At 44.1% G+C, this 21955-nt stretch overlaps 1 protein-coding gene and 2 long non-coding RNA genes across 7 annotated transcripts in view; 2 read left to right on the forward strand and 1 right to left on the reverse strand.

Annotated features, from left to right (window-relative positions):
* Positions 1–1075: 1075 nt before the first annotated feature.
* On the reverse strand, positions 1076–8850 carry LOC310742681. The gene is made up of 3 exons (XR_014538650.1): positions 8541–8850; positions 2437–2545; positions 1076–1677 (listed from the first exon to the last, which is right to left on the reverse strand). It is a non-coding gene; the product is annotated as an uncharacterized lncRNA (long non-coding RNA).
* On the forward strand, positions 6958–10943 carry LOC310742682. The gene is made up of 3 exons (XR_014538651.1): positions 6958–7494; positions 9720–9773; positions 10694–10943. It is a non-coding gene; the product is annotated as an uncharacterized lncRNA (long non-coding RNA).
* Positions 10944–16015: 5072 nt separating this feature from the next.
* The window catches only part of C1QTNF7 (C1q and TNF related 7), a 46746-nt gene continuing 40806 nt past the window's right edge, over positions 16016–21955 (forward strand). The window contains exons 1-2 of one of the 5 annotated variants that reach the window (XM_083630749.1): positions 16016–16629; positions 18619–18742. Coding sequence is in view for 1 of the 5 variants with exons in the window: in XM_083630747.1 (XP_083486873.1) it covers positions 16563–16629 (67 nt within the window). In the remaining 4 variants the exon portion in view is untranslated. Of the gene's footprint in view, positions 16630–17139; positions 17359–18618; positions 18743–21955 lie in introns of those variants that run through there. The other 4 variants (XM_083630748.1, XM_083630750.1, XM_083630747.1 and 1 more) reach the window with 4 other exon arrangements.

The following is a 21955-nucleotide window of genomic DNA, read 5'->3' on the forward strand; positions in this document are numbered from 1 at the left end:
TGGCCATGAAGCCACTCACAGCATTACTTCATAGTGGGTTTTGTGTCAGCCTGGCGTGAAATTGGAGAAGAGGAGAGGCCAGAGAAATTGGTATCCCTGTTCCTCTCCCTGTAAAGGCCTTGTGCTGTCGGTGGCCAGGTGAAGATGGAAGTGATTTTCAGGAGCCAGGTTTGCCCACTGCAGTTCTTGTATCCTACCAGTGGTGTAGCGTTGGTTGCCGGGGCCTGGGGCAAACACATGTGTGTGCACCAGATGGGGGATGCCAGCCCAGCCCTCGCTGCTGATGCCGCTGAAGCAAAGCAGGGTCACACTGAGCCCCCTGCCTGGGGGAGCCCAGCCAGCCAATGCAGTCCTTGGCAAGTACAGTGGTACCTTGGGTTAAGAACTTAATTCGTTCTGGAAGTCCGTTCTTAACCTGAAACTGTTCTTAACCTGAGGTACCACTTTAGCTAATGGGGCCTCCCACTGCCGCCACCGCACGATTTCTGTTCTCAGAGATACTATTTCTGGGTTAGCGGAGTGTGTAACCTGAAGCGTCTGTAACCTGAGGTACCACTGTAGAGAGGAGCACTGAACCAGGCCACACTGGGGTCACCTACGTGGGGTCACCTAGTTGGTGCCCATTCAAAAATTGTGAACCCGGGACCATGGCCCCCCCTCACTTCTCATGCTATGCCTCTGTATCCTACTGTAGACAATTGTTTAAAATGCAGGTGAGAAGGAGGAAGGCAGAAACTCACGGGGCTCATCCACACTTATCTTTGGCCCTACACGTCAAATCTCTGAGTCTGAGCGCTCTTTTTTTTCTTTTTCACCCTGTATATTTCACTGTGAAAACCCACGCTTTAAAGGCAAAGCACAACAATCAGCAATTTGGATTTTCCACAGATTGCTGTTTGTTCTGATTCAGCAATAAAGAGCAAGTTTTCATGGGGAAAGTTCCAGGGAAGAAGGAGGAGGAGGAGGAGGAGGAAAGCTGGGATACTGAAATATATTCGGAGTGATTTCATGCTCTTTATTGCAGCTTGTAAAACAGTGATTGAATTGCCCCCCCCCCAAAAAAAAAACACCTCAGGCATTTATATACATTATTTACACAATGGAGCCTGACTGGTCTTTTCCTGCAGGGCAATCAGTGGTTGCATTCTAGGATCCTACTTGCCTATTTTTCTAGGATCCAAGCTTAGCATATAACACCCCTCTCCTCTAAGTTCCCATTGTTCCCAGAAGGTTAGCATTCGTAGTCGTTGAGGCATGCCGGTCACTTATGTATGTGTTGTGGTCTTGGGTGTCTCTCGGTGGGGATTCCTGGTTCTGGCTCTTGTTCCGGGGCTGCCGGCTGTGACGGGGCTGTTGGGTTGGGCGCCGCTGGTCCACTCAGTCGTGGTTCTGGTTCCTGTGGCTGCTCGGCCTCGGGGGTCACTTCTGGGCTTCCTAGTTCTGCTTCCCTTACCTGCTCCTCCTGCTCTGTGGGCCTCACCCTTCTACTATCCCCTTGGCATTCCTCTGTCCAGCCCTCTTCGCAGTCTGATTGGCTGATTCTGCTTCCCTCCTGGAGCTGATTGGTCTTTTCCTGCAGGCCAATCAGTTGTTCCATTCTAGGATCCTACTTGCCTATTGTTCTAGGATCCAAGCTTAGTACATAACAGATACATAGCACTGAAGCACAGACTGTGCCTGGAAAGAGCAGAGGAAAGGTAAGCCTACAGAGTAAAACTACATCAAAGTCCACATGCAGTTTATAAGTGAAAAGAATAATGAACTGTGAAATACAGTTTCCACAAATACAATTGGATGATTTGGAAATGCAAAATCTGAGCAGAAATCTGCACTTCCAAAACCAATACACAAGCCAAAACAGCCATCTTTCAACATTTCCACTTCTCTGAATTTTACAACGCAGTTCTCCAAAATGTGTACGTCAGTGTAAATAATGTACAAAATGCAGTATGTTGTGGAAAATTGAAAACCTGCACATTAGAACATTGTGCATATTAGAAGCAATGTTTAGAAAAATAAGTATGATTTGCATGGGGGCTTTAACACTCTTCCCCCGCTGCCAGACTGTTGAAATGAAGCAAACTGAGTTTAAGAATGGAAAAAGGAGAAACAGACAGAAACCAAAACACACAAAAATCTGTCCATCAATAGCAAAGGCAACCTTCTGCATCTGATGTCAGCCTGCATTTGTGCATTTCATCATCAGCTTATTTACGCCCAAGAACAAAGAATGCGCAGGGACTGGGAAGCCAAACGTACTGAGATCAGCCTGCTCTTAACTTCTGCAAAGTTAATCTGCTGAAAGTGATTGGCAATCACCACAGATGGGAATGGGAATAAAATAGCACCAGGCTGAATTTAATTCTCTTCATAATAATAATAAAAAAAAACCCTGGCAAGGATGCATGCATTATTCATAGCAAGTAAGTGGTTCACCTCGGCAATATGAACCAGGAGGAGGCTGAGCTTGCAGTCTTCTTTGCCTGCTTCAGGAACTGTAGCTGCAGAAGATGATGACCTCAAGCTTCCGGACAGTAGTTCTCATCTATGAAAATGAAAGAGCAAAGGAGTTTTCACCCCATGATTCGTCCTTTATAAAAGATTTGGGCTTTGGAGGAATTTGGGCAAATCCCATTACAAGCCACCCAGGCTTAAATATCTGCTTGCAGTCATCAGCCTCTGTATTCTTTATTGAAAACAAATCAAATTTCCACTGAAAGCATTTGAGACTTTCATCTCTTGCCCATCTATGGAGGGGGGGGGGGGAAGACTCTTCATCCAATAGAGTTTATTGCTCAGACCTCCCAGCTGATGGAGATATTCAGTTGTCATATCTAGCTGCTTGGGAAATTATGAGGGGGGAAATAACCTGGTGGCGATGCATCACAATAGGTATAGAAACAACATAGATGGCATCTAAATCAAGACAAAGGGTAACAGTATCATACTGGCATTCAAGAAACTTATTCTTAGATCCAATAACAGTGTGAAAATAAAGTCCAGGAGGCCAAACACCCCAAATCCTAGCATGTGACATGTTGCAATGCATCTTTCAGACACATGTAATTAACTTCAGTAAATGATGGCCCCCAATTGTATTTCAAATGCACCTGATGCACCTTTGGGGGATTACCCCCTGTTTGGATTTACTGCAGCTTGCATGTGTTTGGAGCTGCGCTGGAGCCAATGGTCTCTTGTACTGGTGACGCCCTTCTCCCTACAGTCACTGTTGCTCACTCATCTTCATCCTTGGGGCTGAATGTGCACAATGGACTAGAGCGCGAGAGAGCATTGCTTGCATTCTTGGACAGGCAGCAGCAGCATGAAGGAGGGACAGCAGGACCAGGAAACTCTAAGTCGAGGTGGAAAAGCTCCCATGGGCCAAATTAGGCCTGCCAGGCCAGCCAGATTGGCCCTTGCACTCATTTTCTGCTGGCCACACCCACCTGTCACTGCCCTGACATCAGATGTGGGATTCGTAAAGCCCATCCAGGGCTTGCATTCAGCATTGTTTAAATGTGGCACAGAAGGCAAGCCCCGCTGGAACCAGTCCACTCGAGAGCTCTCACCTGGAGCTCCTGGGTAGAGGTGAGCTCTGCTGAAAGCAGCCAAGCGCGCCTTTTGGTGTTGAATTTGAGCAGTGCCAAAGGTAAGTCCTGCTGCCAAGGAACCACCAGGAGAGTAGGGCTTAAAGGATGCTTCAATTTTTTGCTTTGCAAAAGGGCTTGCTTTCACGTGCTGTTTAAATTCAGCCCCAACTTAAAGCCCCACTCCTTTGGTTTGCAGTCCTGGGTCCACAAATAATAATATCTTGGAGGTCCCAGGCCTCAAGGAGGTTAAACTGGCCTCAGACAGGGCCAAGGCCTTTTCGGCTTTGGCCCCAGCCTGGTGGAACACTCTATTGCAGGAGACCAGGGCCCTGCAGGACTTGACATCCTTCTGCAGGGCCTGCAAGATGGAGCTGTTCCGCCTGGCCTTCGGTCCAGGTCCAATTTGAACCCCCTCTATGGGACCCTGTAAGTTACCTCTTTGGTCCTTTTATCGGCTCATGTGTGACCAACATGGATAGCTGGCCCTGATGAATACTTGAGTTTCCCAACCCCTATGGTTGCAATTCATGGGCAGTCATTTAATTTTATCCTGATTCTAATTTTTAAGTCGTATTTTAATCAATTGTTTGATTGTGTTTTAATGTATTTGATATTTGATGTTAGCCGCCCTGAGCCTGGTCTTGGCCGGGGAGGGCGGGGTATAAATAAAAATTTACTTACATACAGGACATCAGATGACTGACGGGTCTGCCCACCTGTCCAAGGTGACCCAGAGAAGCGGCTCCTTCTGGGTTTGGCCTGCTTGACAAAAGTGGTTGCCTAGCCCCCCCCCCCCCCCGCTATAGGGACAACAGGGGCACCTTGGCAGGGATGGTTGAGCCTCAGCAAGTACCCAATGATGCTAATCCCTGGTGCTCCTAGGTCCAATTCATCAGTTACAAGGAGAAATGCCTCTGCTGAAACCTTGGAGAGGTCTGGGGGGCAGGGGGGGGGGGCAAAGCTCCATCTTTGCCTGAAGTGAGAGTGAAGAAACTCTCCCATCTGAAAACAAATTCACCAAAATTATTCACCAAAATCTCTTATCTGGCCCATATCCCACAGTCTTCCCAATTTGTATGATTTATTAACATATAATAATTAAGCTCTTGCAGCTGTGTCTTAAGAATGAGCTATATCTTATTTTAGGGAGCTTCAGCAGCTGCTGCAGGCATGAGATTGATGGAGCAGGGCAGGAACGCCAAAGAACAAACGGCAAGAAGGGAAAGCATTAAGCAGAACTACAGCAAGGAAGTTTAAATCAAAAGAGGAACACCCGACCCTTGTCCTGAAAGAACCTGGCTCCAGGGAGATATCACTTTTCTGAAAACAGGTCTAGCACCATCTTGTGGAAGTTAAAAGAAGTAACCCATGAAATAGCTGCCTCGCCAGTTAGCAGGCATATATTGCAATAAGGATTTGCTCCGTGGCTCTCTTCTTCTCTGTGATGCGCTGCTTGCTCTTTCTATTTTGAGAACATTCCTGTATCAGCATTAGAACAAGAGCAAGCTTTCCCACCTTCTCCTGGTCTCAACAGAATTAAAAGAGCAAAGAAGCTCAGATTGGCATTCATAGGAACTAGAAGCAGCACTGAAGGCCGATGGTCGGGGTGATGTTGGGATACGCATGTTTGTCTGAAGGATCACAGACTCCCCACCATGATCTATAGGAAGGTGAATATGAATACATAAGAGATATGAAAAAGCAGCAGCTACTCAGGAGCAGCACTTGGCAGATCGGCAAAAAACTGCATTTCTGGATCAGACTAAAGATAAATCTAGCCCATCACTCTATTTCCCAAAATCCACTGTAGTTAGAATTTGCCTAAAACTGAAAATCAGTGGAAAGGGTTTTTTTTAGTTTACATTTATAGCTCATCACATCCTGAAGGATTCAGAAAGGTGTGACAAGACCTCTTCCAAGCAGGGAAGAATCATATTGAACCAAACTCACTGAAATTTCACCATCTTTCCCCAATTTAATTATAATCTCCAAAGACCAACTCAAACAGGCGGGTCTTAAAGGTAAAGGTAAAGGGACCCCTGACCATTTGGTCCAGTTGTGGATGACTCTGGGGTTGCAGCGCTCATCTCGCTTTATTGGCCAAGGGAGCCGGCATTTGTCCGCAGACAGCTTCCAAATCATGTGGCCAGCATGACTAAGCTGCTTCTGGCAAACCAGAGCAGCACACGGAAACACCGTTTACCTGTCCGCCAGAGTGGTACCTATTTATCTACTTGCACTTTGACGTGCTTTCGAACTGCTAGGTGGGCAGGACCTGGGACCAAGCAACAGGAGCTCACCCCTTCACGGGGATTCGAACCGCCGACCTTCTGATCAGCAAGCTTAGGCTTTGTGGTTTAACCCACAGTGCCACCTGCGTCCCAATTACACTACTTCTTAACTTCTTACACTACTTCTAAAACATACTCTTGGATTTGGGCGAATCTCCCATGGGAGGAAGTTCCATAGCTGTGTCTGAACCTTCCATTATGGTGCTGTCATTTGGAGAGCATCTTCTGAGAGTCTCAGAGATTATAATAGGAAACAAGTAATGAGGTTGTCTCTTGTGCATGTTGGAACTATGGCAAGTCATTTAGAGTTTTTAGGAACCAGTGAGAGAACCCAGGAATTGTGAACAGAGAGACAGACAAACTCCAGCCAAAGCCCCCAAACCCCTAAGAGCAGTTTGTCCATGTAACAGGGTCTCCACACATATAGTTCAGATGCAGATCACAGATCTCTCCATCCTGCATATTTTTGTTGGGAGACATGCATTTACCTCTGCCCTCTCATAAGCTATATTAGTGTCCCAAAACATCATTTTATGATGCAATTAGGAGTGGATGAATCTCTCAGTTTCAGTTTCTCGTTTTCCCAACCTTAGGTTCAATCATCAGACAACGCTGTTTTAAGCCATTAGGCTTTGTTTTGACTTTGGATTTTTCTCTTTCCCATTTAGGAATCTTTTCAGGATTCTAGAAGAAGTTTTAAAATTAGGTTTTCTCATGGCTCAAGTAATCGATTTAATGATTTTAAACAACAACAACAACACCCTACCAGTCTATCTCATGTTGCCACAAAACAGGAAAATGGGAAGGTCAGCTGTGATATTGTGCTTGCTTACAATTTATCCTCCAAGCTCTGAAACAGTTTTCCTTGGTCTTTCAGGTCCTAATCTAGATGGAGGAGATGCTGGAAAACCTTTCACAGACTTTAATGGGGTGGGAAAACCTTAATAAAATTTTAGTTGGTGATCAGAGCTTCCCCAAACCAAAGAAAGCTTGAGCTTCACAACAAGCCTGAACAAAGCACATTTACTACTACTATTTTCATCTTCTTCTACTACTACTACTATTTTCATCAAAATTGAAAGAAGTATATGATATACTTTCTTTGGGGAAAAGGGTCAAAGTGCCAATTTCCAGCACTTTTTACTTAGCTGTATCTCGGGCCATTTTTACCAGAGCAGTTTGAAATCTAGTTTGAAATTTCACAGACCATCTGCCAAGTTCCAAGTCATTTGCTCAAAAGGTGCCATTTATTATTGTTGTCGTCTTTCTGCCTTGGGAGGCAATGAAAGAGCAAAAGGGTGAAGTCAAACCATTGGAGAGTTACAGCGCCTGCTGTGGCTGTAGAGACCAATACAGGAGAGACAATGATGGAGCCCTGCTGTTGCTATGGGTCTTAACTATATGAGAACTTCTGTTGGGCTGTGTATGTGATAAAGGGGACCCATACTGGGGTGAAGGCGTCCTCTTCTATTTGTCCCCATGTCAGTTTCAGTTTACTGGTTAGTTTTTCCTAATATGGCTGTTTCCCATACTATTTGATACCATTGGTCCATGCTTACTCCTGACAGGTCTCTCCAGTGTCTGGCTATGATGCTTCTGGCTGCTGAAAGTAGGTGGGTTATGAGCTCTTTATAGTTTGAGTGGGCATTATTATCTTGGAAGATGTTCAGTAGGGCCAGTTCTGGGGTGACGTCTAGTACTTGCTCAACAAGACAACAACAAGAACCCGCCAACAGCATTTGAATCATTCTGGCTAACCTGATCCAAACACACACACACACACAAACACACCCCACTCACACATGAAAACAAAGTTCACCACAGCCAATCACAAACAAGCAACCGCACCCTAGGCCAACCCCAACCTCTCTCACCACCAAAGGAATTCAAGCAAATAGTAAAGAGAACCCACACAAGTGACGCTGACACAAAACCCCACACATACAATAAGTAGAATTGAAGCATTGCCACCCCACCCCACCCCACTCACCATTCCCCTCTTTCCCTCTTTCCCTCTTTTCTTCCTAATGTGACACTAATGTCTCACAACAAATGAAACTGATCTGTAGAAAACGCACCTGGGGGAAAGAGACATTGCGCATACTTTTGTAAACCAAGAAATCTTTAATAAAAATATATTAAAAACAAACAAGCTATATGAGAACTTCTGTGTTCCTATATTATAGGAGCCAGTCCCAAGCTCCTATAATGTTGTAATCTCAGCTGTATACTTAACAAAGTATGAAGGTTTGAGGGTTTTTTAAAAATAAAAACTGCCACATCTGTCTTTCTCTGAGCCTCCTCCTCTGGGCAGCCTCCTCCCCAAAAACACCCGCTTTTATGTTTGCAACCATATTCTGAAGATCGCTTCCCTTTGATGTTTGACAGCCTGCCTCGTGCAAGCCTTAGTCAGCATTTTTAAGCATGCCACCTCCAGGGGGAAATGTCCCTTTCACAAAACATCTCTTCAGTCTCAGCATGAAATGGTCCTGATCCCGTAGCAGCAGCAAAAGCCATTTACCAGCTGCAATGTTTAATTTTTTATTTTTTTAAGAAAAGAGCTTTCATCTCCACTGAAGTAACGCTGGAAAAAGTAAGAGCTACTTACTGAGGAAGGAATCGTGCCATGAGAAAAAATAAATTAAAACAAATTCATTACCTTTACCATGATGTGCTGTTAGACGCCACCCGAATCCTGCCAGACTGTGCGCCTTCATTTACTAAACACCACTACTTGGCTTCTAAGCTCTGCCTCCTGCATCTCAGAGTCTCAGCCTCCAGAGAAGAGTAACCGCAGTAACTACTATATTGCCAGTTATGTAACAAGAATGAAACCCAAGCATTACTATCTCTTTACTATGGTTGCCATGTGTCCTCTTTTTCCAGGACATGTCCTCTTTTTCATGGGTAGAGTCATCATAGCAATCCATAGTTAAAAGTATAAGTCGGCAAATGTGTCCCCTTTTTTGCTCTTCGAAATATAGCAACTCTACCCTTTCTCGTTTACTCATGGGCCACAGCTGAGGCACAGCTTCACCACGCAGTCATACCCTCCATCATTTCTCCACTGAAAATGAGGATGTCCTAAGGAAAAGCGGGACATTCCAGGATCAAATCAGAAACTGGGATGGCTTCTGTAAATCTGGGACTGTCCCTGGAAAACAGGGACATTTGGAGGGTCTGCTCATATAAGCTCGTTTCCACTAGTCTTCTACAGGGAAGGGCATTCCAGGAAAGACTGGCATTTTTGGCTAAGCAAGGAATCACCAAGAACAGTCTTCTTCCTATTGCTTGTACTATTCCAGAAATCAATGTCGCTCATTCCCCATGACCAGATCGCTCCAGGCTTTTTTTTTTCTGGAATGAGTCTTACAAAGTATTCTTCTTGCCTGCCTCTAAAGCAGGAGAGATTAACACGCAGTTTGAGAGTAAAAAATGCCCCACATCAGTTTTTTTCTGCGCTCACCCTTTGTCGTCGTCGTTCCCACCCCCCCAAATCTACAACACTATGTTATGTATTATATTTTTTCTTAGCCGCCTGAAGATTACACTCCATGCACTGTGGTTCACAAAGGTTTATGCCATAATAAGCTGGTGCTAAGAGATTCTTTGTTGTTTTGCAGCAACAACATGGAAATCGTTCAGAAACATTGTGTCTTTTTAAAAATTACCACTAGAGGGCAGTCGTATGCAGAAAGCAATCCGAAGGAGTACTTTGCTCTCCTATGAAGCAGCCAGTTTGAAGTATGAAGCAGCATAACCAGTCAGTTATGCATGAAATGTGCACACGTCTGATCATCATGGGTAACATGAGTGTTGCTGGCATGCTTTATCACAGATTGTTTCATTGCAGGAATTTCTTAACGTTTCAAGCCGTTGCTTAAGTCTACAGGTAGCTCATCCTTTTAGCCTTAAGACTATTGTAACCTCTGGAAAGTTAATTTTTTAAAAAATCTGAATCCATTGACAAATGGAAAGCCAGAAAACATAGTGGTGGGGTGGGGCGGGGAGTGTTTGGTGCAGATCCTGCACAATGGAACTGAACATGCACCAAGTCCCTGCCATTTGATCTAGAACCTCCTGGGAAGTATCAGCTCCCTCCCATGCAGAGTGGTCTGTGAGCCATTTCCTCCACTGCCGCTTAGTGTGAGATGTCTCTGGGCCATGTGAGTTTGACTATGGGCAGCCATGGCTGCTGTGCCCAGCAAGTCTGGAGACCTGGGAGTGGAAGGTGAGCTGGGAAGCAGACATCAGTTCTGCCTTGTTCTCCAGCCAGCTGTGGCTTGTGCTAGTACATTAGAGGGATGGGCTTTGTGTCCCCGTGGTGAGTATACACTAGCAATAAGCCATTTTGGGGTAGATAGCAGTTGCCCCCTGCCCTCCTGCTGTCAACAAAGGTCTGGTGGACATGGATATCCCCTCCCTCCACTGCCACCACCACCACTGCATCAACAGGAATCATAGAATCATAAAATTGTAGAGTTGGAAGAGAGACCCTGAGGGTCATCTAGTCCAACCCCCTGCAAATGCAGGAATCTCAGCTAAAGCATCCATGACAGGTGGCCATTCAACCTGTTCTTAAAAACCTCCAAGGAAGCAGAGTCTGCCACCTTCTAAGAGAGATCATCCACTGTCTAACAGCTCTTACTGCCACCATCCTGATGTTTAGTCGAAATCTCTTTTCTCATAACTTGGTTCAGGTTCTACCTTCCAGACCAAGAGAAAACAAGCTTACCCCCATCTTCTATATGGCAGCCCTTTAGATATTTGAAGATGGTCCATCGTGTCTCCTCTCAATCTCCTCTTTTCCAGGCTCCTTCAACCGTTCCACATAAGGCTTGGTTTCCAGACCCTTGATCATCTTGGTTGCCTTCCTCTGCAACACGTTCTGGACTCTAGACTTCTGTTGATGCAGCCCTGAAGAGCGTTAGCATTTTTTATTGCTGCATCCCACAGTTGACTCATATTAAGCTCTGGTCTACTAAGACCCCTATATCCTTTTTTTTGCATGTATTGGTGGCAACCCAGGTGTACTCCATATTATATTTGTGCACCTGGTTATTTATTGTTATGGTTTTCTTAGAATGTGTGTGTTGTTGTTGTTGCTTATTAAATTTATAGGCTGCTCTCCATCCGAAGATTACAGGGCAATTCACAACACAGAAATACAAAATGTGTTTAGTGGTTCTTGCTTTTATCTACAAGCCGCCTTGAGTCTGTCAGGGAAAAAGGTGGGTTGCCTTGACCCCACTTCAAACATGAACTAATTCATACATTTAAACACTTCTGTGTAGAAAACAGCACTCAACATACATGCTGATTATTATATATGTGAAACATGTGCACTTTGTGCGGGCTACACACTGTGACATTTATGGAAGTGCTTTCTTACTGTGATCTGCTTTAAATCTTACCCTTCATTGCAGTTTTACTTCCTGTTTCCTGTTTAATTCTCAGTTTAGCAAATGTAACTTCCGGTTATTGCTGGGCTCCCGTGAGCTACTTACAGCAACGTACATTTGCCACACTTTTCACGTAGGAATTATGCCAGGTTGTACCAATCCACAGAGTCAGCCGTAATGCAAGGAAGAAAGGGCAGTTATGAGTTTCTGAATGCAGATGTATTCAGTTTGCAGAGCACAAGGGAAATCGCAGATGCTGACATCAAAGACTGAGCCATATTTTATGCCACAGTCACATTCCTCCCTGCCAGACACTTGCTGTACATCAAGACACTCACTTGATTCCCAGTGCTGCTCCTTGCGGTGGAAATTACTTCCATAGCCCTGATTAGAACCTGCTGCATCTTGGAACTTCTTGGAAAGAGAGTGAGGCGCAGCCCTCAACAAGGCACAGCTGCCTGCCACATGAGCCTGTTAAAGACAACAACTACTAAGGGTATCATGATGGTTTGCAGCCTCTGATACATTCACCTCCAGCTGCACATGTCCCTCTGTTTGGGCTTATTTTATTACCCTCTTACTCAAGAAAAGCATCTATAAACTACAAGGGAAATGCTGGAAAGGAGCCATGATTTCCCTTTTTTGTGTAGTTTAAAATTCTTACTTTTAATATGCTTGTGCATTTATATATTTCAACTGTGAAGTGCTCCACTTGCATTACTTCAGAAATAATTACCAACAGCCTTGTAAGGTAGACTATTATCATTTTCACTTACTGCCCCGTCTCAGGGTTTGGATCAGATTTTTTCAGGGTTTTTGGCTTCCTCCTCCAGTCTCGAATTTGGAGAAAATATCAGGGTGACAGGGCAGAAATCACAAAATAAGACATTAAAATCAAGAAAATGTAAAAATAATTCAAACACATAGACTTTTTGAACAATGAGTAACCAAGCTGAACCTCCTGTAGGACATTTCACAGCCTAGGCATCACCACCGATAAGGCCCTGCTACAAGTTTCACACAATGGCAGGACTGCCAGCAGAGCCCCCTCTGCAGATCTTTATTGACAGGATGGCAGATACTCCTTTGAGTTTTGGGGCCCAAGTCATTTAGAGCTTTATATGTCAGTATCCAAATCTTGAATTGGGACCAATAGTGAACAGGCAGCCAGTACAGTTCATACAGGAATCAGGCAATTCCAGTAAGATACATAATATTCCAGTCTCTAAGTTACCAGAACATGAATTGGTGTGGCAAAGTTATCTGGATCCAGGAAGCAGCCAAACCAGTTGGATCTCGGCAGAGGCACTCCTGGCTACTGAAGCCAGCTAGCAACATTACGTGACTTTAATGGCATTTAATGACTTCATGGCTAAGAAGGATTTGAATGTGGCAATTGACACCAGCTGGACTGCAGTTGCAGTCACACCAATACCCTGCTGTGGCCCAAACAGCTTGCAACTCACCAAGCACTAGGCAGCCCCCCTCTTCAAAATCTCGGCATTGCGGTCTTTCAGGTACTTGAGGATGAATTTGAGGTTAGATTACAGAAAGGAAAAGCCCAATATTCTATGTGCTTGAGTTAGCCAAGCATTCATGAGCAAAGTGCTAATGTCCCTCAAGCCAGGAGCGAAACTAGGTTTTATTTGCCCAGGTCGAAGACCCAGTTAGGCACCCCAACACACACACATTTGCATACAGACACAGGCTGGGAGCCTCAGTAGTGCCCCCTAGAGGCTTAACCCAAGGCAGTAAGAGCTGCTAACTTCTGGGCCCAGCTATGTGGCAAGGCTCAGTCTTGATTTGGTGTTTGGGGCTGGTTTGAATAAAGGCGAGGTGGAGGGTGGGGGACTCCTTTGTTCCTTTCTTATGGACAGATCACTAGAAGGTAGAGCTTAGGATCACTGCGAATCCTAACTCAACAGGAATGGAGGACCACGCCAAAGACTGATGGACCCAGACGGTTTCCTGATGTTTCCAGGAGATTTATTACTTCTATTACATTGAATTACTGACATGTGTTCTACATGGAGCTGCCTTTGGGGAACATCTAGGATAGTGCCATATGAAGTTGTGTCGCCTTTGACAGGAGCCAATTGTTTGGAGCATCAGACTTGGTCAGTACACCATCTGCATAGGCTTTTGGTTCATTTCCAGACTCAGTTCAAAGCCCTGCTCACTCCCTTGAAAGCCCTCCTGATATGCGAGTCTGCCCATTCTCTGAGGTTATCTAGAGAGGCTTTGTTGCATATTGTGTTGGTTTCTGAGGCTCAAAATGGCAGGTGCTTGGAACAGGGCTTCTCAGTTCTTGAGCTGAGGCTTTGGGAATACCCTGCCCTGGAAGATCCATTTGGCATTCTGTTTAAGACCAAATCCTTGGACAGCTCCACACCATACATTGAAACACACATGATTTTCCTCAAAGAATTCTGGGAATTGTAGTTTCTTGAGGATGCTGGGAAACAATTCTCAGAGAACTACAGTTCCTAGGGTACTTTAGGGAGTGTCATCTGAGTTTCAACCTATTTCACTGAGCTGCCTTGAGCGTGTCAAACTGAGGCAGAAAGGTGAAAGACAAACTCTCACCACTAACTAACTAAAAGACAACATGTCTTGCGAGCATGTGTTGCACTCACTTCTCGTAATGTTGTAGAAAAGGAAACAGCAACTGGAGCTAGCCAGTAAGGAAGGCAGCGAAGGATGGCAGGTTCTACATGGCTACTTGGGAGTAAGCCCTGCTCAACCCAAAGGGGGCTGGGTTTGCCTGTGTAGGGTTGCTTACTATGAGTGAGTTGGCTGAGCATTTTCATCTGGGGCAAGGAAACAGAAAAGAGGCAAGAGGGAAAACTGGCTGAAGCATCCCTAGAAGAGAAAGAGGAGGAACCTGGCCACTGAGGAAGCACAGATTTCCAGTATAAAGTGGGAACAGCAAGTAGGAACAGACTGTGGCTGCAGGGGGGGCCGATCTGCCATCCTTCCTGAGACAAGCTATACCTTCAGCTTAGCCAGGTCATAAAATAGGGCTATAAATAGTCGTCAGTGGCTCTCAAACAGCATTTTACAACCAGCTGGGAGTACAGATTTGAACTTTCTTCCTTTAAAAGGCCCCAGCAAAAAGTACAGAAGGAGGGGCTGAAAAACCCTTTCCCTCATGGCAACATCACTTGTCCAATCTTGCAGTGCAGCGGGTGGGTCTTTCCATTCAGCTGCGCCTGTTTGGTGCACCACCTTCCTGATGCACTTGCACTCACTGCTAAAACACAATCCCGATGGGAGCCTATGCACAATGGCATTGCTGGTCATTAAGGCACACGTGTGCTTTTCTGCACAGATAAAAACACAGCAATAACAAAAGCAAAGTTGGTTGTATCAATCAGGTGGGGCGCGGGTAGCGCTGTGGTCTAAACCATTGAGCCTCTTGGGTTTGCCGATCAGAAGGTCAGCAGTTCAAATCCCCACAACGGGGTGAGTTCCTGTTGCTCTGTGCCAGCTCCTGCCAACCTAGCAGTTCGAAAGTACGTCAGTACAAGTAGATAAATAGGTATCTACTGTTGCAGCAGGAAGGTAAACGGCATTTCCATGCGCTCTGGTTTCATCACGGTGTCCCGTTGTGCCAGAAGCGGTTTAGTCATGCTGGCCACATGACCCAGAAAGCTGTCTGTGGACAAATCCAGCTCCCTCTGCCTGAAAGCAAGATGAGCACCACACCACATAGTCAAGTTTGAGGGGACTTACCCGTCCTGGGGTCCTTACCTGTATCGATCATCTTTTTGTATAGCGGCCAGTGGATGGTCTCAAAGCAGGACTCCCCAGCAGTAAGTCTCCTGCAAGCCTCTCTGCTTCAAGTGCACCACCTAAGCTGCAGCGCTGGCTGGCCTGAACACCCAGTCAGCAGACCTCAAGGACTAGTCCTTGTCTACCGGACCCCATAATTGCCTGGCTGCAATACTGACTAATTTCTGGTCCTGCCTGGTTTTGACTATCCACATGCCTGTGGAACTTCTGGACCTTGTTTGCTGTTCTGGAATTGGACCTGTTTCTAGGCTTGACAATATACCTGCCCACTTGGTACTTGTTTTTCTGGAGCCTGATCCTCGCCACAGCCCAGCATGTACAGTGGTACCTCGGGTTACATACACTTCAGGTTACATACGCTTCAGGTTACAGACTCCGCTAACCCAGAAATATTACCTTGGGTTAAGAACTTTGCTTCAGGATGAGAACAGAAATCGTGCTCCGGCAGCGTGGCAGCAGCAGGAGGCCCCATTAGCTAAAGTGGTGCTTCAGGTTAAGAACAGTTTCAGGTTAAGAACAGACCTCTGGAACGAATTAAGTACTTAACCCGAGGTACCACTGCACAATGTGCAGGAGCAGGTGGATGCACATTGGTAAAACCAACATAGGCTTGCGATGTGGATATCCTGATAAACAATCAGCCTGAGGGTTAGGAGGCGGCTGCCATTCAGGCTGGGAAGATGTTGCTGGGAGAATAATTATTATTATCTTATTTTATTTTATCTTTTTACATAGAGTTAACCCTTGTCCCCAGCTTTGTACCTACCATTTTCTAGAATTAAATCACCCACCACCACACAGCTGCATTAAACAAAACAAAGCAAAAGCCCCAAAGAAGAACACGTTGGCCGGTCTCCAACATCAGGTCTCTTCTGGCCCTGAGCCAACCTTTATGGATGATCCGCTCGTTTGGTTTCCATTCAGAGCCTGGAGGTCTGTAAGGCTTGTTTCAAAACCCATCACCAATTCAGCTTTGGCCAGAAACAACAGGAGTTTCCCTTCTTTTATGTTTTTCTTTTCACAGGAGGAGACAAGTTGAAAGATTGCATTTCCCAAATATTATGTCACATCATTATCCAGAACATACGGTGCACCAGCGGAATCTTGCACAGGTCTACTCAGAAGCAGGTCTTCTGGAAATCCTTGAGCTCCTCAGGGCTTGCTCCTAGGTAAGCGGGTCTACGATTACAGTCTGTGCTGTAATACTTCAAGCAGGCAGTGAAGGAAGCCTCTTGCACTGTGCAGGGACCTCTTCCCTGCATTTAAAAGTAAAGTTGACAGTTGCTTTAAATTAGAGTGGCTGGCTCAAGTTCAAGGCAGCGAGTGGGTGTTTATTTAGCTGAAGAAGACAGTTGCAAAACTTGGGAATCAAGCTCCAAATGAATCCAGAGAAACCTATTATTTGACAGAAAGACACCTCTCCTCGTTTTTGGAAGGACTTTTGCTCATTTGGGACAGCTATATTTGCGTGGATTTTAACCAGTATGTTGCAGCTCCAAAGGAAACATACGGTTTTGCTGGGAAAGCTGAGATCGGTGGCTCCGAAGCAAGGTAAGAAGAAAGCGGCTTTGTTGCAAAACTTTTTCAAACAACAATTAATGAAGGGAACAAGAGTGGAGAGGGCTAAGATTCAAAATGCAGGTTTGTGCAAAATAATAGCTGAATTCCAGTGCTGTAAAGTTGCTGCAGAAGTTGTGTATACCTTAAATGCAGAGCTGTATATCCCAATAAAATAGGAACATTCCTTTCAGAGCAAACAGGGCTTGTAAGAGCCCTCTGTTGTACAAACAGAACAACTTGAACAGTTTATAGCAGAAGTATTTGCATTTTTGCAAGTAAGTCCCACTGTGCTCAATGATTCTATTTGGGAGGTTGCGGACTCTCCTTCCTTGGAGGTTTTTAAGCAGAGGTTGGATGGCCATCTGTCATGGATGCTCCAGTTGAGATTCCTGCATTGCAGGGGGTTGGACTAGATGACCATTGGGTCCCTTCCAACTCTACAATTCTATGATTCTATGAGGCTACTGGCTAAGGCTTCAATCCTTGCCCTGTTTATCTGGGAGTAAGTCCTAACGGAATTCACTTGGACTTACTTGTGAGTAGATATGGTTAGGATTGTGCTGTAAATGTGCTTCAGATTACAGCTTTAATTATATTAGGCACAGGAAGTTAACATTTGAAACTTCTGGATTTCAGTGAAGGGGCTAGGGTTTTGTTTTTGTTTTTAATTGCACAAAACCTTTTGGATGTTGCTATAAGAGTTTGGGCTTGGTACGGAAGGTAAGTTTCTCTCTTAATTAAGAGGAGGAAATGGGTGTTTTCATATATTTTATATGCATATTAACAGAATTACCATTTGGAGAGGAATGTGTAAATGATGAAGAACATTTTAATTTTTAAAAAAATAATTAAAGGGGACACAATACAACCATATTAAAACACTTTTTGTGTTCATTTGCTTTCAATGAGAATTGAGATCAGCAGGGTTTAAAACTGCTCAATTGCTCTTTCCTTTTTTTATTTAAAAAAAGGCATACATATTTGGTTTGGCTTCTCTCATTCCTTTACCAACTGACTTGAATGTTTCTGGTTTTGCTTTCCCATGAAAGATGTGAACATAATTCCAAACATTCCCTTTAGCTCAGTTGCTATGGCTCCTTGTGCACTTGTTTTTCTAACTGCTCTGTAAATACAAAATAAACGATAAGGCTTTGGAGTCAGGCTTTAGCAAAGTTTGAGCAATCCCAAAACAGTTCTTTCTCTTTCTTAGACACACACACACACACACACACACACACACAGAAGAGAGAGAGAGAGAGAGAGAGAGAGAGAGAGAGAGAGAGAGGTCAGTCAAGCATCATTTGAAACATCTATCACAACATGTTAAAGCAGCAGAACTTACTGAGCTTTCTTGACATTTGAAGGATTGCAGCTGCTTAACACTTGGTGGGAGAAAACATGCCAGAATGAAAGGAAGTCTTCCATTCTCTGCTCACGCCCTCTTACAAAGTGTGAGATGTAGGTTGTGTACACATGAGCATTTACTTTGGCACCTGTGTGCCCCCACTCCTCCTGTCTGAAGCTGAGTACACATGCAGTTGGCCATAACCCAGATGTTTGCCGCAGTTCCTTGAGAAATACTCCTGTCTGGAGCCTTTCCCCTCAAACCAACTTCCATTCAACTTGAAAACGTAAGTCACAAGTACAAACCCTCCAGGTATCCCTGTTTCCAGGGACAGTCCTAGATTTACAGAAGACATCCCGGTTTCTGATTTGATTCCAGAATGTTCTGCTTTTGTTAGGATGTCCCTATTCTCATTGGAGGGTATGTATGGAGTTTTGAGACATCCCGAGCCAAGGAAATAACTACACAACCTTTAGAGAACATCTGAAGACAGCCCTGTATAGGGAAGTTTTTTAATGTTTCATGTTTCATTGTTTTTATATATGTTGGAAGCCACCCAGAGTGGCTGGAGCAACCCAGTCAAATAGGCAGAGAATAATAATAATAATAATAATATGTCCCTATTTTCATCGGAGAAATGTTGGAGGGTATGCAATCAAGCTGAGGTGTGTATATCTGAGGCAGCCGTTGCATGTGTGCAGATGACAGCTTCATTGAATAGGCATTTAGGAGTGTTGCAGGCGCAGGAAAATAAATAAGGTAATGTGCGTCAGGTGTGTGCTGTAACAGCTTCACTACATTTTAAGCCACTATAAATCTCACTGAGAGATTTATAGCTCAAGCCTATACATGTCTACACAGACGTAAGTCCCATCATTTTCAGTAACGCTTACTCCCAGGTAAATTCTATACCATTTTGTTCTATACAATACAAGATTGCAGCTTTCTTTTACTTAATAACCAGGGCAGGAAACAGTCAGTCAGATTTCGTTGTCATTATAAATAAATTGACAATTTAAGCCCAAGGCCTAGTTTATACACTCAATAGAATCAAGTACTGTAATAAAACTTTCCCTGGTCTGTGTGACTTTAGACTGCAGATTCCCTGGGGGAGAAAGGAGTCTGTATTTTAATATCTGGACGTTCTGAGGGGGCCTTTTCAAACATGGGGGGATTTCAGTTACAGGGTGCACAGTTTGAAAGCATGCACCTGCATCTATTCAAAATTAAATGTTTTAAAGTTGTGCATTTGAAGAGCATTGGTTATAGTTTTTTCCTCATCCTTTTTGTACCTAACAATAAATGAGAGCAGAGGTGTGAGTCCTTAGCTTATAGTCACTGTGATGTGCACAACTTATTTGGGTTTTTTCGATAAGCAAAGCAATTTGTTCCTTCCTAGATCACATTTTGCCACCTTTTGAAATAGCTTCTATAACTGTGGTGGGGGCTAGAGGCCCCCACCACATGGCAAAGATCTATGCATGTACTGATGCTCTCATGTAGAGTCCCTTCATATCATGCTAACTGAAGCATTTGGAATTGGAGGTGCCTACTGTGTGCAGGGGGACGCGGGTGGCACTGTGGGTTAAACCACTGAGCCTAGGACTTGCTGATCAGAAGGTTGGCGGTTCGAATCCCCGTGACGCGGTTAGCTCCCGTTGCTCGGTCCCTATTCCTGCCAACCTAGCAGTTTGAAAGTATGTCAAAGTGCAAGTAGATAAATAGGTACCGTTCTGGCGGAAAGGTAAACGGCGTTTCCATGCACTGCTCTGGTTTTGCCAGAAGCGACTTTAAAGATTGAATCTTCCTTTTGGACACAATTTGAATGAGTTTTCTGTTTGTGGCTTCTGTAGTAGATCTTGTACCTTGATCTCTCAATTTTTGGATTATTAATATAAGATTTAGAACGTAGAATGGCTTGGTAGTGTTTTGTGTGCCGCTTATGTGCTGCTTACTTCATACTGGTCTACTACCAGTATCGGCAGCACAGGTTCATTTCTTCAGTACTTAAATTACCTGTAACAGCTGCAGGGGACTCACATGTTTAAACCTGAGGCGGCCCTGGTCATGTAAGAAGCAGGCAGCAGGAGTCTCCCTAGATGTCCCACTGCTTAGAGCCAAAAGACCAAGTATAAGCTCTCATGGACTCTGCCCATGAATTGACCTGGGTTTCAGTTAAGCAGACAAATCTGCCATTATATACCTACTTGATCCCAATACCAGCCATGGGCAAGTGCAGTCTTCATAACTGAGTCACTGTCAGGAGAAAAGATGGAATATAAATGAATATCATCCTCATCAGAGGCACAAGCTTGGACATCCTGCTTTGGGGGGTTACCCACCTGGCAGCTGAAGTTGGCATTGCTTCAATGGAGACACCACATCTCACTGAAATGTGTCCCCCGAAAACGTCTGCCTAGTGCCCATGTTTGTATATTTTAGATGGCCAGAAAAGAGTATTTTGCTTCCCTGGGCATTTTTCTGAATGACTTTGGGATTTCCTGCTGGTTTAGTGCTACCAGTTTTGGTGCTATTTTAACATTTGGCTTGTCTTTACAGTGGTACCTCGGGTTACATACGCTTCAGGTTACAGACTCCACTAACCCAGAAATAGTACCTCGGGTTAAGAACTTTGCTTCAGGATGAGAACAGAAATCATGCAGCGGCAACGGGAAGCCCCATTAGCTAAAGTGGTGCTTCAGGTTAAGTACAGTTTCAGGTTAAGAACGGACCTCCGGAATGAATTAAGTACTTAACCTGAGGTACCACTGTATTCATATAACCTATAATCTGTCATGCTAGTTTTGTATAGCTTTCCATCATAGACGCTCAATATGTGGTTTAAAAACAGATAATTATCACAGTAATAAGTTCATCTCTTTAAATTTGATGTTGTAAGCTAATTTGAATGTAGATGATGGAAAGCTGGAATAAAAGTATTTTAATTAAATAATAGCAGACTTCTACAACCCATCTTTTGCTCAGCTGTGCCCTAACCCTGCAGAATACAGGTGTGCTTAAAGAAAGAAGACACCTTTGCTGTCTATAGAAAACTAACATCCCAGAGAATAGCTTTATAGGCCTGTGTTTTCTCTGACTCACCATTTTCCTTTCGGGGGGGGGCATTTCAGACACCTAGTTTCCCCACCTGCAATCTGAAGAGGTGCAGGTCCATCACACAAGTATATTGTAGATAGCCCCTGAGTCAGGCAAAAGATCTGTTTACTAAAACTTGTAGCAGCTATTGAGGGCTGCATGCGCAGATTGTTACCTTGTCTTTTTTTAAAAAGAATAATATTTATTACTTTTAAAGATTACAAAAAGGAAAAAAGGAAGGGAAAAAAGAAAAAAGAAAAAAAGATAAAGAAAAGAAAAAACAATACAATACAATGTATAAACAATACACAACACGACACTAACACAATAAACTAAACAAGACAAAGCAAAAACAATTTAAAACACACATCATACCATTTCAATATCATATCTTACATTCACTTGTTTAAACGACCTCCTCACACCTCCCTTTTTGTATTCCACTTCTATTAATTGTTTCAGCAATTCCTTTCCATCTTCCTCTATTTTCTGTCATATTTTAACATCTTAACATATTTTAACCTTATTTTCCCTTTAATACTCCAATAATCTACTTGTACTTAATTCCTTCTAACATTTCTACTAAAGCCGTATAGCTTCATTCCAACATTTTTCTAACACTCATTAATTTTACATTATTTCCATAAATAGTCTTTAAACTTTTTCCAATCTTCTTCCACCGTCTCTTCTCCCTGGTCTCGGATTCTGCCAGTCATTTCCGCCAATTCCATATAGTCCATCAACCTGGTAATCTTCTGTCCGAGGCTCTTAAGTCTTTTCCAAGTCCCTTCTGCAAGTCTTCTTCGTGTTTATACATGCACTTTACTTTGTCTTCTACTGATCTTATTTTTATTTTCCTTCCTTTGAGACTGAAGA

This window comes from Podarcis filfolensis, assembly GCF_964270895.1.
Source record: "Podarcis filfolensis genome assembly, chromosome: 9".
NCBI classification, from domain to species: Eukaryota; Metazoa; Chordata; class Lepidosauria; order Squamata; family Lacertidae; genus Podarcis; species Podarcis filfolensis.